Below are 16,407 nucleotides of genomic sequence, written 5' to 3'. Positions count from 1 at the left end.
TTAATTTTTTTTTTGATGTGACGTTTTTGTTTTTTAAAGAAAAAAAGTTACACTTTTGGCTCCGGACTCAACAAAAAGGTGTCATTGTCCATTAGTGTCCATATAAAAACATTATCTCGCTTGAAAAATCGGAGGAAGACACATATTTTCTTGAAGAATCGGAGGAGCTCATATTTGGATTTGCCGCCTAATCCCCTAGAACTAAGGTAGAAATTTTTGGGCAATGTAATTTATTTTTTTTTAGGTAATATGGGTTGTCTAAATTTTTTTTAAAAAATGTTAATAATGAAAAAGGAATAATGTGACATGGTATCCTATTAGGAAAGAGATAATTTTTTTTTTTGTGTAAGTATATTTTGAGGAAAAGAATTAAAGTTGGATGATATTGTGGTCCTAAAACAAACATAAGTGATATTTCAAGGTAATTTCCCAAACTTGGGTGACTATTCAGGGAAATAACTCTATTTTTGTCAATGATTTATACAAACGAGAGGCTAACAACAATTTATACAAATGGTCTGCTAACGAAATTATACAAATCTGAAGAGGAGCCAACGAATTATACAATTGCTTCTTTTTGTATATATGTATAGCGAAATAGACAACTTTCAATTGTATATGTATAGCGTGTATATGTATAGTGAATTATACACACATATATATATTTACTATGAAACGCAATTATGCAAACTTTGCTATAACATACAAATATGATTTTTTTGTTTGCTATATGTAAAAGTTGCTCTAATAGTTTTAGCTTCATAAGTTGTTTTTCTTTTTCTTTGTGGCAACCAATATATTTTTTTTGGCAAGTAAAAAATTAAATATAAATATTTAGAAAATCTTTTTAATGATTACAAGAAGCTTTTAAAGAATTTTGCAGTGAACCTCCCATCACTCGGCGTCACTGTACCGCTTCCGTCCGCCGCGAACCACCGTGCCCATCGCCTCTTTCTTACCGGCGCCATTCCCGATGCCTTCTTCCGGTGCGGCGGTTGATCCATCTATCAAGAGTTCATCATCGATACCTAATCCAGAGGTTGAAGAGGATGAAGACGAGGAATACGAAGAAATTGAGGTTGAAGAGGAGATTGAAGTTGAAGAAGAAATAGAGGTAGAAGAAGAAGAGGAAGAAGAAATGGAGGTAGAAGAAGAGGTAGAGGAGGAGGAGGAGGAGGAGGAAGAAGTAGGAGGCGAAGGATCAATTTCACCGAATGTAGATGATCAAACAGGTTGGTGCTTTGTGTTATCAACTCAGTATGCTGATATCTAAGTTGTTGATCATTATTATTTGAAGAATTAAAAGGTCAAAAACACACCTAAGTATTTTGATTTGTTGAGTTTCATACATGAACCATACCAAAATGTTCAAGTGAGGTGTGTGTTCGATAATCATTTGGTGATAGTTTAGTTAGGAAACTCACACACCCTATGATTCAGGTATAAAACTAAAAAAATAAGAATTGTTTTTGATCCTTCACTCTTATTTAAAATAACACTTGTGTATCTACTTTCGTGCTATTTTTAATTGTCTGTATGCTCTTTGCTTGCCTGCTATTTCATCAGAAGAGGTAGAGGAGGAGGAAGAGGAGGAGGAGGAGGAGGAGGAGGAAGAAGAAGAAGAAGAAGAAGAAGTGGAGGAGGAGGAGGAAAAGGGAGAGGAAGAAGANTGATCCTTCACTCTTATTTAAAATAACACTTGTGTATCTACTTTCGTGCTATTTTTAATTGTCTGTATGCTCTTTGCTTGCCTGCTATTTCATCAGAAGAGGTAGAGGAGGAGGAGGAGGAAGAGGAGGAGGAGGAGGAGGAGGAAGAAGAAGAAGAAGAAGAAGTGGAGGAGGAGGAGGAAAAGGAAGAGGAAGAAGAAGTACAAGGTGAAGGATCAATTCCAATGAATGTAGATGATAAAAAAGGTTAGTGCTTTGTGTTACCAATTCTAGTATGCTGATATTAAGTTGTTAGTCATTATTATGTGAATTTCTTTTAGATACAATACTTGGGTATCTACTTTTTTGCTATTTTTAATTGTACTTATGTGTCTTTGTATTGCTTGCCTGCTATTTCATTAGAAGAGGTAGAAGAGGAGGAGGAGGAGGAGGAAGAACAAGAAATACAAGGTGAAGAAGAAAAAGGTCAAGGATCAAGTCTACTCAATGTAGATGATCAAAAAGGTTAGTTCTTTTGTATTATCAACTCTAGGATGCTGATACTTAGTTCTTAATCATTATTATGTGTTTTTTTTTTTTGGAAATAATACTTGGGTGTCTACTCTCTTGCTATCTTTAATTGTCTTGTCACTTTTGCTTGCTTGCTATTCTGTCGAGTAACTTTCATTGTTTGTCTGGTTGTTTTTCATGCCAAATCATTGTCATTTTGTGAGAAGAAATTGAACATTAATTGCCTTAGGGAGAAAAGTGCGTCTGCTACTTTTAAGTCTTATTGGGATTTCTATTTACGCTCTCATGCAAGCTTTTATTTTTCGTGCCTTTTCCTTTTTGATTTGTGTCCGTTTTTAGGGTGTGTGTGTATGTGTGAGTGTGCGCCTGAAGGAGACTTAGAGAGCCAATGACAAAAAAACATTCAATAAGAGTATGCATTATTTTCCTTTTTAAAGAAACAAATCAATTTACATTTAAAACTTGCCTTTCTTGTGATTAGCCTCGGATCTACTATTGTCGTTTTATTCAATGCTATTACCCATCACATATTTCTCCATTTGCTTCTCTACAAGGCTTCAATCTATTATCGTTATCTACTTTGTTTCCTCCGTTTGTTCTTTTTTGTCATATTCCTGATAACTTATCCAATTACAATTTTAATTGCCGATGCATCTATTTATTTTCTTGAAACTGGTACATGTATTCCTCAACATACCGCCATACCCCGTATGCTAGCCACCTCCAAAAGTGTGCTTACATAGACAACTAATTACAAAAAAGCCTAGAAAATCCACCATCTGTATTTCATCTACTATACATTGTTCTGTACACCAAAAACATAAAGTAGGAATGTTGTTACTTTCTAAAAAAATAAAATAAAGTAGAAATGTATTTCCCTCTGATCTTTCTTTGCAAATTCTCTCATTCCTCTCCTTCCATATGGTCCACCATATGCAAGCTGGGACAATTTTCCACCATCTCTTCTGGCTTTTGCTCCCTCCCCTTTTGATCTAGCAGTTCAATAGATTAGCAGTGTGCTTTGGCGTTGTCTGGCTTTCCCAGCCAAGGTAATGAATAGGGACCAGACTTGGGAAGTTACCTTGCAGTGGAGGAAGATGTGGTTGTTTGTTTCATTGGCTCCTTACTAAGAGGGCATATGGATGCTAAGCAGTGATATGAAAGACGCTTGCCTTTCGCCTTTGGTGACAAGGCGAGGCGAGGGGTCATCGCCTAGTTCCAGCAAGGCAAGGCTACTTCAGCGCACCACGGCGAAGGCGACGTGGCAATGCAATAGGCGTCACCTTTTTTTTTTTTTTTGATCATTTAATTATCTGATGTGATAATTAAAAGCCAAAATTAGGGTTTTTTTGGGGGTATTTTTGCAAACTTCACCTTCGCAAGACTGCTCCTCCTCTTCTCCTTAGATTTCGCAAGTTGTGCGACCCCTGGAGACCTCTGTCTTCGCGAATCGTGACTGCTGCTCAGGTACGACTGTAGGAGACCTTTTTTTCTTCTTCTTCAGAGTTCAATTCTTCTCTTCTTCTCTTCTAGTTCTTCTCTAGTCTCTACTCTGTTTTTCAGTACTGAGACTATGCTCTGATTTTCAGTGGTTGTGGTAGTGACTAGTGAACTCCCTCTGTTTTAGTGGTAGTGAACTGAGTGCTCTATGTTGTAGTGCTCTGCTCACCACAATCTGCAATATGCAATTTGCCTATATTTTTTTTTAAAAATAATATTTCTATAATTACTTTTTCCCTACTTAATGTAGTTTTATACTAATTAATATAATATTTATTTGTCCATAAATAGTGAATTTGGACTTTTAGTATCTACTATTAGTTTTTGAATTGAAATATTTGCTAATATATGTTATTGCTGTTAAGATTTTGGATATTTATATATGCAATTAAAATTTTAAAATTTTGGTATTAATTGGCACCTTAATTCAAAAAGGAGAGTGCCTTGCCTCATGGCGAGGCAGGCCCTTGTTGCCTTTTGTTGTCTTTCGCCGTCTAAATCACTGATGCTAAGTGATATTTCCTTTTCTGTAATGCCTTATGGGTGAGACATGTCTTTCTTACTACCTGCCAGGAGAAGCATGGCACCTACTAAGGTGCCACGCTTTTTCAAGTAGCTTTCCAGGGTTCTCTATCTCTCCCTGTCGTCTTTAGAAGGCCTATCTTGTAGACTCTGTTGCAATTTCCCATTAGCGTTGGGACTCCATTTGATGATATCAGGCACATTGATAGTCCCTGTAAAGGTTCCTATTCTGCCAAGTAGAGCAATCACTCTTTAAACCTCCCAATCAATCAAAAACCTCCCTAAGCTATCTAGATGTTCTCTACCATTGCCAACTTAAAAGGTGATACCCTTCCTCGGGTTGGGCAAGAATAACCTGATTGTCCTTCATAGTCCAACTTCATAGGTGTCAGTGGACTCATAAGTGCACTACTGCCCATTTTGTCCATACTTCTATTGTATTACATTCTTCCCTAAGGCTGGTCTATCTTTAGCATATCTCCACAACCATTTCTTAAGTAGACTGTTGTTTTGGAGCTTTAGGTTTCTAACCCCATACCTCCCTACTCCTTACTCTGTTGCACCATGTTCCATTTCACCCAATTGAAATCTTTATGTTCCCTTTTGCCATGCCATATGAAGTTTCTTCTCAATTTGTCTAGAACTTGGAGTACTTTGGCAGGCATATGAAAGAGAAGAAATCACATAGGTTGGTAACGAGTCAAGAGTACAATGGTTGAAAAGTGGAGGCAAGAACACAAAGTTCTTCCATCGGATGGCTAATTACCACGAAAGATACAATCCATTGACTTATTAGAGGTAGAAGGTCAAGTCATCACTGAGCTGGAAGCAATCAAGAGTGCCATTCAAAGCTACTACCAAAACTTGTATGAAGAAACTGAAGAGTGGAGACCTGATCTCAATATACATGGTGCAAAAATCATTTCATTAGAAGATCAGATGTGGCTACAGAGGAACTTTGATAAGGAAGAAGTATGGGAGAGCATCAAGTCATGTGCAATTGATATGGCACCTGGCCCAGATTGTTTCAATATGAATTTCTTTTATATGTTCTGGGAGGTAGTTAAGGGTGACATCATGGGTACAATTTATTATTTCCATGAGCACCAAGCATTTGAAAGAAGTTTGAATGCTACACACATAGCCCTTATCCCTAAAAGAGCAGGAGCAATGGAACTAAGGGACTTTAGGCCCGTTAGTCTGATTTCAAGAGTGTACAAAATAATTGCAAAAGTACTAGATGAAAGACTAAAAAAAGTAGTGGAGAGACTGGTCAACAAACATCAATTGGATTTTGTGGAAGGAAGACAAATTATGAATGTTGCCTTAATAGCTAATGAATATATAGATACAAGGATCAGGGGTGAGGTAGTTGGCTTGATGTGCAAATTAGATATTGATAAGGCCTATGACCGTGTGAATTGGGGCTATCTACTGAGTGTTTTGAAACAGATGCGTTTTGGGGAAAGATGGCTGAAGTGGATTAGTTTTTGTATTAAAACTATCAGGTTCTCTATTTTAGTGAATGGAGAACCTACTAGGTTTTTTCCCGAAAGAGAACTAAGAAAGGGGATCCTTTATCTCCTTTCCCGTTCATACTTGCAATGGAAGGACTTAGCAACATGATGAGAGTAGCAATTCGCAACAATTGGTTGAGGGGTTTCAGAATTGCAGAGGGTGACCTAGAGATATTTCATCTGCTATATGCAGATGACACTATCATTTTTTGTGAAACTGTAGTGGAGCAAGCTAGCTATATTAGAGTCATGCTGGTGGTTTTTGAAGCCATCTCTGGTCTAAAGGTGAATTGGAGGAAAAACAATATTTTCCCTATTAAAGAGTCACAAACATTCAAGTCTCTTCTCCTTCTCAAAATATTCAACTATCTTGTAAGTGTGCTTGGATGTGGTGTGGATACTTTACCCAATGTGTACTTAGGCATGCCTTTAGGCAGGAAGTTCAAAGAGGTAGAGATATGAGATAGAATTATAGAGAAGTCTGAAAGCAGACTAGCCCAATGGAAGTCACAATACTTATCTTTAGGGGGAAGGGTCACATTGATTAATTCAGTGTTGGATTCCTTGCCCACCTATATGATTTCTTTGTTTCTCATCCCGGACAATGTGGTGGAAAAACTGAACAAATTAAGAAGAAATTTTTGCGGAGAGGGAATAAAAGAGGGGTTATAATCTGGTAAAATGGGAAGTGACTCAATCTAGCAAAGGCCAAAGAGGACTAGGAATAAGGAATCCGAGGACCCAAAACAATAGCCTTTTGATGACGTGGCTTTGAAGATTTTGTGAAGAAGAGTCCTCTCTTTGGAAGCAAGCAATTATTCATTAGTATGGGCATACCAACTCTTTGTGCTCAAATGAGGTAAATATTACATATGGGGTGGGTGTTTGGAGGGCAATCATGAAATTCCCTTCTAAATCTCAAGTCCCCAAAAATATCTCCCTATCTTCCTAATATGTTGAACTGTCAAGTCTATTTGGCAAGATGTTTTCTACAAACTTGGGAATTCATCTTTCATAATCACGTCCTCAAAATTTTACCCTCCTCCTATTTCCCACATTGAATGAGATATTTTCCCGAAAATTATCTTGCCCATTCAAGATATCTCCACAACCCACAACCGAATGGCAAAATGATAACTCTAGTTCTCCAATCCCCTCCATAACCTCATTTTAATCTACTATCACCCCCCTCCACTATGCTTGTACCTCCACCTCAAACCTCCACAACCATTTACCCAATAAAATTGTTAAAAACCTTTAAATCTTCAACTCCTAATTCTCCCTTTTTTTGAGGAGATGTGACTGTCTCCCAACGCACCAAATGAAACTCTCTTGCCCATCCTCCGCATCCCATACAAAATTTCTCTGAATCTTTTCCTACTTTTCAGTGACCAAAGTTGGAGCAAGGAACAAAGACAAGTAGTAAGTGGGGATGCTCAGCTCCTAATAAGCATTTCTTTCTGCCTTTGGACAAATATCTTTTTTGCCACCCTACTAGTCTCTTCTCAATCCTCTGAAGAATCGAATTCCACACCGTTTGATTCTTGTTCGTAGCGCCTAAAGGTACTCCAAGATAGGTAGTTGGAAGGGCCCCAACCCTACAATTCAAAACTAGAGCGAGTGATCCAAGTTATTCACCTTCGCAACTGGAATAATCTCACACTTCCTCAAATTAATTTTGAGGCCTGATACCATTTGAAACCAAGTAAGGACTTGGCCTAAGTAATCCAATCGGGTCTCACTACATCACATAAATCAAGGTATCATCCACAAATAACAAATGAGACACTGAAACGGTCCCTAAAATTTCAACCACAACATTTAAATCCTTCAAATTATCCCCTAGAACACTTCTATTCATCATCGTTATCTAAGTTTCTGTAACAAAAATAAACTTCGGTGGTAGGGGATCCCCTTGTCTCAAACCCCTTGAGCTCACAAAAAACTGCACATTATTACTATTTACCATGACAAAAATCTCACCGAAGAGATGCAAAAATGAATCCATTTCCTCCACTTCTCCCCAAACCCAATTTGTAGCATAATGAAATCTAGAGATCTCCAATTCATATGATCGTAAGCCTTTTCAATGTCAAATTTGCATAACACAACCTCCAAAATTTGTCTACCTTTCACAAAAGCATTCTGCGAAGTAGAGACGGTCTCGTCCAACACCTTCTTAGTGTAATGGAAAGCACCTTAGAAATGATCCTATAGATGCTTCCCACCAGACTGATAGGTCTATAGTCCTTCATGTTCGAAGCTCCAACCGTTTGGAGATGATGACTATGAATGAACCATTCATACTTTTATTGAATTCACCTCTATCTTGGAACATGACAATTGTATCCATCACATTGGTTTTGACCGTATTCTAGCACCGCTGGAAAAATGCCAAGAGAAACCATCAGGACCAAGCACTCGTGTATTCACGTCTCATGCACATGCACTAGTGGTGGTATCAAATTGTTGAAGAGGCTACAAAGAATTGTTGTAAGATACAATAAACAAGTTATATTTAACGCATTGGGAGGTGGTATCACATCTCTTAAAAGGTTTGGTGTGCTCAAGTGACGGATCTCTTGGAAAGTGTCCTTGGAGGTTCATATATTGGATATAGACTCTGTGGAGGGCAAGTGATAACACATGACAACAAGAATGAGGCCGGGTGGCTAGAAACATTTTATTACCCTATGGATTTGGACTATGGGGATATATCACGAAGAGAGATGAAGTTTAGCGATCACATCACTTTTAAAGTTGGCAGTGAAATAGTTCAGATTTTGGAAGGATAGGTGGTGTGATGATGATATTATGATAATTTCCTTTCTGACTATCAACTACATTTTGGCCAAAAGGATATGATGACGCATGAGGTTTACAAGGCAGGACATAAGATGACATATTTATTGGGATTTGAAGTTCAGGAAAAATCCACAAGATTGGGAGAGATAAATTCCAAAACTTGATGAAATGTTTTGTAAACAAAACATCACACAGTTGGAAGAAGGCACTTAGGAATTGGGATGGAAGGTGGTATTGTTCTAGCCTTCTAGGTGAAATTCCTAGTACCACAGGTTACCTAAAAGAGAGGATACAGGTTTGGGGACCTCTTTGTTTTGATTTTTAGTGAGCCAAGGGAGGTTTATTCACTTTTTTTACTGGCTGTAAGGACTAAGGAGGGTATTTTTTTGAGACAGGTAAGTCAGTAAGGAGGGTATTCTGATCGCCGAAAATCTTACTGGAAAAACAGCTATGTTACTAATGCTTTATGCAAACGATTGACAAGAATTAGAGCACTGCCTGTCACAAGTTAGTTGTGGTACTTCCATAGGGTGGATGGTGCTGAACCTCTTTGGTATATCATAGTTGATGCCTACCTACTATTAAGGATGTAATGCACTATTAAACTTTCAGAAGAATGAGAAGAAGATGCACAGGGATGCTCTTCCTTTGACCCATGTGGGTACTTTGGAGATTGAGTAGGATAGACTTTTCTGTTTTTTGTGAATTATTGGTGTACGCACAAGGTCACCTTCAGTTTAGTTGAATTCCTATCTTGGTTTTCACATGACCTCAGTAAAATAATTAATTTATAAAAGAATTTCAGAATATAAGAAAGGAGTCTTAAAGCATGGACATAGACATGATCAGGCACAACTTGAGAATAAAGACACATTTTAAATTAGGGAACATGATACCATTAGTACAATATTTTTGTGTAATTTAAACATATAGCTTGGAATTGATATTTAATGGAGTAAATAACAAATCATGAAGACATTATTTCATCTTAGCAATGTTATAAGGTGGCATACTTCTCATAAAGATTTAGGGGTGACCAAACAATCTAATATAGGAAACAATCTGCACATTTTGTATGAATTCAGGAAGGCTGATGTGTAAGTCAAGGATACAAGTCTGAGGAGAAAACGGGATCTTCATCAAAAAATAAAAAAGGTACATGATAGTGTCTGACGTGTGCCCTCATGTGTGTTATTTGTATTGGTGTTTAGCCCATACAGTCCAGATATATTACTATATTTGGGTCTTCTCATACTAAGGTCGATTCCATTGTTTTTAACATGTTATTAATATTAATATCACTCAACAACACCTTACCCAGATTAATATCACTTGTCTGCAGAATTCAGTAGAAATTTCTTTCAACTTTACATGTGCATTGAACAGTCTTAATCTCAAGATGTAGGGTTGATCCAGGAAAAAAAGAGTCTAGAATCTTCTTAAAGTGCTTCTTTTGTGTTTTGTGTTGATGTTCTCGTTCTGGGATGCACTAAGTTTCCAGTGTCCTTGGGCGATCTGTTAGGATTACACAACCTCTTTTTCTGTTTAGACTGACTTCATCATGGAGGTTCTGCCACAGAGAGCTTGCTTGTGTTTTATGGTGGAGACATTTACATTGGCAAGAGTCTTTATTGATATATTTCTTCCTTGTAGATGGTATCCAAGTTCTGGAACCTTTGGCGCTTGAACACCTGTTAAGATCAGACTTTTCTTCTCAACAAGAACTTGTAGCAAATTTACCACAGCATACCCCTTTGATTGAGGGTGCTAATGAGAGTTGCAGAATTTCTGATTCAGATGGAACAAGAGAGAGGATAGATGGTGAGAATTCGTATTATATCATATGGGAACAGTGGGTAGTTTTGAAGGAAAGATTGTATATGGTATTCTGTAGACTCACAGAGATCCATTTGGAGCTCTTGCAGGAAAAAGAACCTACATAGATTCTGATGTTCAAGCTTCTGGATTTGAGGATGGTGAAACAAATACAGAGAGAATCCAGCGTTCTGGTCAAGAACTGGATGCTGAAACATTGACTGATGTTTCTGGCAAGGTGGCTATTGGTGTTCAGTTTACTGATGGAGGTGATCAAGAAGCTATGGACGATTTAAAGCAAACATCACCAAGGTTTTAGTTATACTGCCGATTCCTTGTTCGGTATTTTTTGTTGTAGTTGGAAGTTGCGGGTTTATGCTGCTTTTGAATGTCTCTTATTGGAAGTTCTTTTCCATATAGTTTTAGTAGAACCAAGTTTGATAGTATCTAGTCTTTCCAGGTTGGATGTTCTCAAGACAAGGCAAAGAAGTTCGTCCCCTGCTGCTGATTCTAGGGGCGAAAGCAAAAGATTAGCAATGAGATGTGAGTTTTTTGCCAGGGGTTGGTGCATCAAAGGGAACTCTTGTAGATTTCTTCATATAAAGGATCATGTGACTAGCCATGATAAGGATGGTGGTCTAGATGATACAATGATAAAAAGCAAACTTGCAGATGACAAAGGTAATCCTGAACCGTAGTCCTTTAGGTTTTTGTTAACTTGTACTTTACTTTGATATTGTGAAACCTTGCTTAACTAATTGGGACGAGGTTCCTTATTACCTTTAGGTTTGGAAGAGAGTGGCAAAAGATCAGTGCTGGATGGTTCTTCTGATTCAGTACAATCAGCAGTTCAATCTGGAGAAAATCTGAAATTGAGAGGTGACGAGGAATTGCATATGCGTACAGATGGACCTTCGTCCACCCCAGACTTCAGAAGAGAGAGTCTTGGATGTAAACCGTACTTGGCTGGTTATAGCACCTCTTCTTCACCATTACTCAAAGATGGCTTCTTACATAAGAATATCCTCCATGATGGAAAGCTTAACTCAGTCCTGTTGTCTGACAGTTACCAAAATACAGTAGTTTCCCCTTACACCTCAGGTTTGGATGATATGAATCATAAGAGGAACCGGTCTGTGTTTGAAAAACATGGTTTGCGAGTCTTTAATGACTCTGTAGATAGGTTGTCTCATCATTGTTCTTCTTCGCGGAACATAGATGCCCTTGATGATCAGAAGCTTTTGGATTGTAGCCAAGAGTATTCTTCTTCTAGATCCACCTCTTTGCATCATAAGTCTTCAGCATTTCCTAGTTCCAAAACTGAACTTTCTCGGATTGATTTATCATGGGACACACGATACTTATCTGATTATAGAACTATGGCGCCTTTTGACGATTGGGAGCCATCTGTTCCTTTTCGACCATCATTCTTGCTTAGTCAAATGATCGGATGTCCTGAAAGTCTATATGATCCTATTCGTGATAGTATTGATCAAAGTAATGTAGGAGATGGACCCTCAAAATTGTCTTCCTCTGCAAAAGGAGGGCCTGTAGTAACCAAGCATATGCAGGCAAATGCTGATCCAGTTTCAACAGGAACCTTGGGTCCAGAACAGAGCTCCAATAAAGTTCCAATTTCTGGTAATATCTACCATAGGGATATATTGCCTGACAACCTGTCCGAGAAAGATATGTCTACTAATGAAACAGATACAGCAGATACAGCAGTTGCTCATCAGGAAATCAATACCTCTTCAAAAGAAGAGAAGTATTCAAGATCCGCAAACCTCAGAGGTGCCACAAAAGCAGATAAACAATTATCTACTGAACTACCGCGCACCAGGACCAGAAAAAAGACACAATCAGAGTCTGAGAAGCTCAGACACGGAACTGAAATTGATTTTGACCGGAAGACAGACAGATCTGTGAACAAAGAGTCTAGAGTTATGAAGCATTTTCATGCTGCTCTTGTAGAATTTGTTAAAGAACTATTAAGGCCAACTTGGAGTGAAGGTCTCATGAGTAAGGATGCTTACAAGATGATAGTCAAGAAGACAATTGATAAAGTTGTCAACTCTTTACACCCCAATCAGATTCCTGGTACGGCTGAATCAATCAGACAGTATCTTGATTTATCTCAGCAAAAACTTGCTAAGCTCATTGAGGTCAGACATGCTTCGAAAATAATACCTATGCTTTAAAGAGTTCAGTCCATGTGAAGTCTGTTCATCCCTAATTTGACAAGTAATTTGTGTTTGCAGGCGTACGTGGAAAAATATGGAAAATCGTGATAACATTAAATGAGCTTTGGTCAGCATAAGGGGTGCGTGGATATATATGGAAAATCTTGAATCTATTAAATCAGTTATGCTAAGCATATTGCCAACAATAGTGAATTGGTAAAGCACAATTTTGTGAGCCTAATTTGATACTTCTAGGGGTTAGAATGAAGACTTCGAAACCATTTATTTTGTGTACGGATTTTGTCTGTTTAGCTAGGAACTTTTCTGCTACCTTTATGGGTTGGAAGAATTTTTCTGTTGTGTTTACTGAGTTGTAGCACTTGTGTCCATGACTGAAGTCAACTATCGTATATCTCATTGGGGTTATAGCAATGGCAGTTCCTAAATAGGTTTTTGTGATTCATGTTGTTAAGAGTATTGAGTGTTGTTAGTTTAGAATATTAAAATTGTTTAAGGTTTTAAGCTAAATGTTGTCCGGGTCGTAATATTATATTTGTATGTGTTTGGCACCTACAAATAGGCGTCATTTATTGATCAAATTATCAAGTCATCAATATATCTGCTCCTTTTCTCTTATTCTCTGATCACATAGGTTTCAATAACTTCTGTTTTCATTCTTCTGGCACACAAAGAGTATCATGGTCTATTCCACTGGCTTATGGGTTTTACTTTGAGATGGTTTCAACCTAAGAAAATACACTAAAATATGTAAAAAGAAAACTTACCTTCTGCCTATGGCACTAATCAATATCTAAATAGTACTTCTCTAATGGGGACTTGGGCCAGTGAAAAGGTTATCTGAATTTGGTTGTACATAACTTATGAAAATGTAATATGATGTAGATAGATTTTTTAGATTTTTTCAGTTACCTCTCAGGCTACAGTAGGTATGAACTGAGTTTTTGGAAGGTTCCTGGATATGGAAATTTCAAAAAAACTTGCAAGGATCCTGATGTAATCACTGCACAATCTTTGTGCTTTGTTTGTTTATAAAATGCCCATTTATCAGAAATGAAAATGTAGAGAACTTATAGTACTTCTTTGTATTTGCATATAATTTTGGTTTGAGATGAGTTTGATTGGAGAAACATGATTCATGAGGATTCATATCGCCGGCCCCAACTGGTTTGAGGTGTATTAGTACATGTTGTAGTGGGAATTAGGGCGGTTCGAAATCGGATCGAAGCCGATAACCCGAACCAAAAAAAAGTTATTCGTTCATCGGTAATGGGTTATTGGTTAGCAATTTTGGTAATGGTTTTGATTTTTTTATTATCGGGGTATCAATTCTTAACTGTTTGAAGCTTTTTCTTAACGGGTTAACCGATAACCCGATAGTAAATTAAATAATTATATTTATACCATTTGGTATATTAAGTCCTTGACTTAGAGTTTAGTTTCATACTTTTATTTTAGGTTGTCTCAAACTTTCGGTTATTCTACAACGTGACAGTGTTTGCTTTTGAGCAAGATGCATTCTGGCAACTCATGTGCATGGTTCATTTAGTTTGTCACCTTGTTTCTAAGTGATTTTCCATAATTTATTTTGTGTCAAATCTTAACGGTTAAACAGTAAACAGTAACAAAACTTACTGATAACGATCAATAACCGATAAGCCAATATCTTTTTTTTTTGAGAAGGTAACATTTGTGGGTTGCACTGACACCATATTTACAGCAGAAAAAAAAAGACATATAGCTGACTCTAATTATAACAAGTTCCTAGGATGTCTATAATTGAGTCAGTGTCTTCTAAGTATATTTGTTTACACCAGAAACAAAAAAGTCTAATGCAGTTTAGTTTGATCATCTGTAGATCCCAATTTTTGCTCTCAAAACATCTTGAATTCCTTTCCTTTCCTTTCATATTGTCCAGCAGATACAAGCCGGGACAATCCTCCATCTTTGTCAGCAGCTTCTACTCCTGCTTCCTCCCAGCTATATAGCAAATGAGTTATTTTGTTAGGCATGACCCAACTAATACCCCTAAGGCTAACAAAAATTCTCCACAACTGAGTAGTTGTCCTGCACTGTAGAAACAGATGGCTAACTGTCTCAACCTGTTCACTACAAAGGTAACATCTGGAACACAAGGAGAATTTCCTCTTCTTGAGGTTCTCTTGTGTCAAAACAGCCTCTCTTGCCAATAACCAAGTAAAACAGACAACTTTGAAGGGGATTTTGATCTTCCATATATGCTTCCATGGCCAATGTTGTCTTTGTAGATTTCCTTGGTTCAAAAACTTGTAAGCAGAGGTCACCCTGAAACTACCTTTGCTATCCAACTTCCACCTAAGTCAGTCTCTTTCTTCACTAGTCCCTTTAAATTCCTCCAACATTCTGAAGAACTTAATGACTGAATCAATTTCCCAGTCATTGAAGTTCCTCCGATAAGCCAATATCTTAACGGTTCTATAATGGTTTAGCATGTCTACAAATTAATAACCGATAAGTCAAACCGATTAACTTTAAAACCGAACTGAACCGAACCGACCGATACGCAACCCTAGTGGGAATAGTTTGACACTTTCTGTATGTTGATGTTATCAAAGGCTAAAAGCGAAAAAAATTCCCACTATAGTTGCGTTGTTGTTGGAGCTTTAAGTGCTAACCAAAAACGATGTTCAACTTCAAGGCTTAAATGCGCCTCAATTGAGCCTTCATTAACACCCATTCTGATATTGAGTAAAAAGTGTTTTGACATTTTGTCTTTTTGTATTTGACTGCGTAACTACGTATACACAAATTGATGGATCTTATAACATTTGGCTAGGCGTTCCTACATTGTTGAGTGAGGAATCTGTTGAGACCATAGCCATATGCTTAGGCTTTGACTTATGAATTTGGAAATTATCTATGATGTAGTGCCAAAAAGAGAAACAAGAGAGGAAGTATCGGAGAAATAGACAGAAATAGCGATTGGAGAAGGAAGTATAGAGAAAATGAATAAGAAAGAAATGGAGAGATATCAATTTATCAAATATTATTTAAGTTAAGTGTATAGCAAACAAATTTTGTAAGTATCCTATATATAAAGTAGGAACTCTGAATTTGGAATTCCTAAAATAAAGAAATTTCTATCTATAACTAGGAGGTAAAAACACCAATAGATAAAATCTTATCTCTCGCTAAAAGACGAGAGAAAATCTCATCTTGCTACATGTTCAAGGTGCTATATGTCAAGAGGCTGAAGTAAACGGCCATTTATTTCTGCATTGCAAGATAGCTACAAATCTGTGGAACATGTTCGTTTGTATACTCGGGGTTAATTGGACAATACCCAGAACCACTTTTGAGGTACTAACACACGGGCAAGGAATTGGGAAGAGAGTATCAAAGGAAGATTGATGGAAAAATGTCCCTGCTTGCATCTGGTGGACAGTATGGAAAGAAAGGAATGAGAGGTGCTTTGAAGGGAGGGTTAGCAGCTCCCAGATGGTCAAGATGAGATGTCGTAGTCTTTTGTATTTTTGGTGTAAGCAGGATTTAGTGGGGGAAGTAGATAGTTTAGTGGAGTTTATAGGCCAATTGTAAATTTTTGAAAATTTGTTTTTGGATTTGAGAATATGGCACCCCCGTAAATCCCTCCTCATTAATTTCTTGATGAGTTCTTTTGTGTGAATACAAAGTTACCTATTTCAAAAAAAGGAGAGAAAATCTCATCTTAAAGATAAGATTGTCTTTATTTAATGCTTCAATTACTAGATAAACCTAAAAAATATCGTTCTCCTATGATGATTGGAAACCAATATAGGTTATTGTTGCTTTTGCAACTCCTTGACGATTTGAACCACTAAATGTTGTAGTTGAGATTAGAAGATGAAG

At 37.3% G+C, this 16,407-nt stretch overlaps 1 protein-coding gene across 1 annotated transcript; it reads left to right on the top strand.

Moving 5' to 3' along the window:
* The first annotated feature begins 854 nt into the window (after positions 1-854).
* LOC125858539 (protein FRIGIDA-ESSENTIAL 1-like) lies at positions 855-13,153 on the top strand. The gene is made up of 8 exons (XM_049538341.1): positions 855-1,232; positions 1,767-1,916; positions 2,073-2,174; positions 10,178-10,345; positions 10,450-10,651; positions 10,800-11,020; positions 11,126-12,504; positions 12,601-13,153. The coding sequence occupies exons 1-8, from the start codon at positions 974-976 to the stop codon at positions 12,628-12,630; spliced, it is 2,511 nt and encodes an 836-aa protein (XP_049394298.1). The 5' UTR covers positions 855-973; the 3' UTR covers positions 12,631-13,153.
* Positions 13,154-16,407: the final 3,254 nt, after the last annotated feature.

The sequence above is a fragment of the Solanum stenotomum genome, chromosome 3, assembly GCF_019186545.1.
Source record: "Solanum stenotomum isolate F172 chromosome 3, ASM1918654v1, whole genome shotgun sequence".
In the NCBI taxonomy this organism is placed as follows: domain Eukaryota; kingdom Viridiplantae; phylum Streptophyta; class Magnoliopsida; order Solanales; family Solanaceae; genus Solanum; species Solanum stenotomum.
The sequence above is the reverse complement of the archived record's forward strand: the minus strand, read 5'-3'. Positions and strand labels throughout refer to the sequence as shown.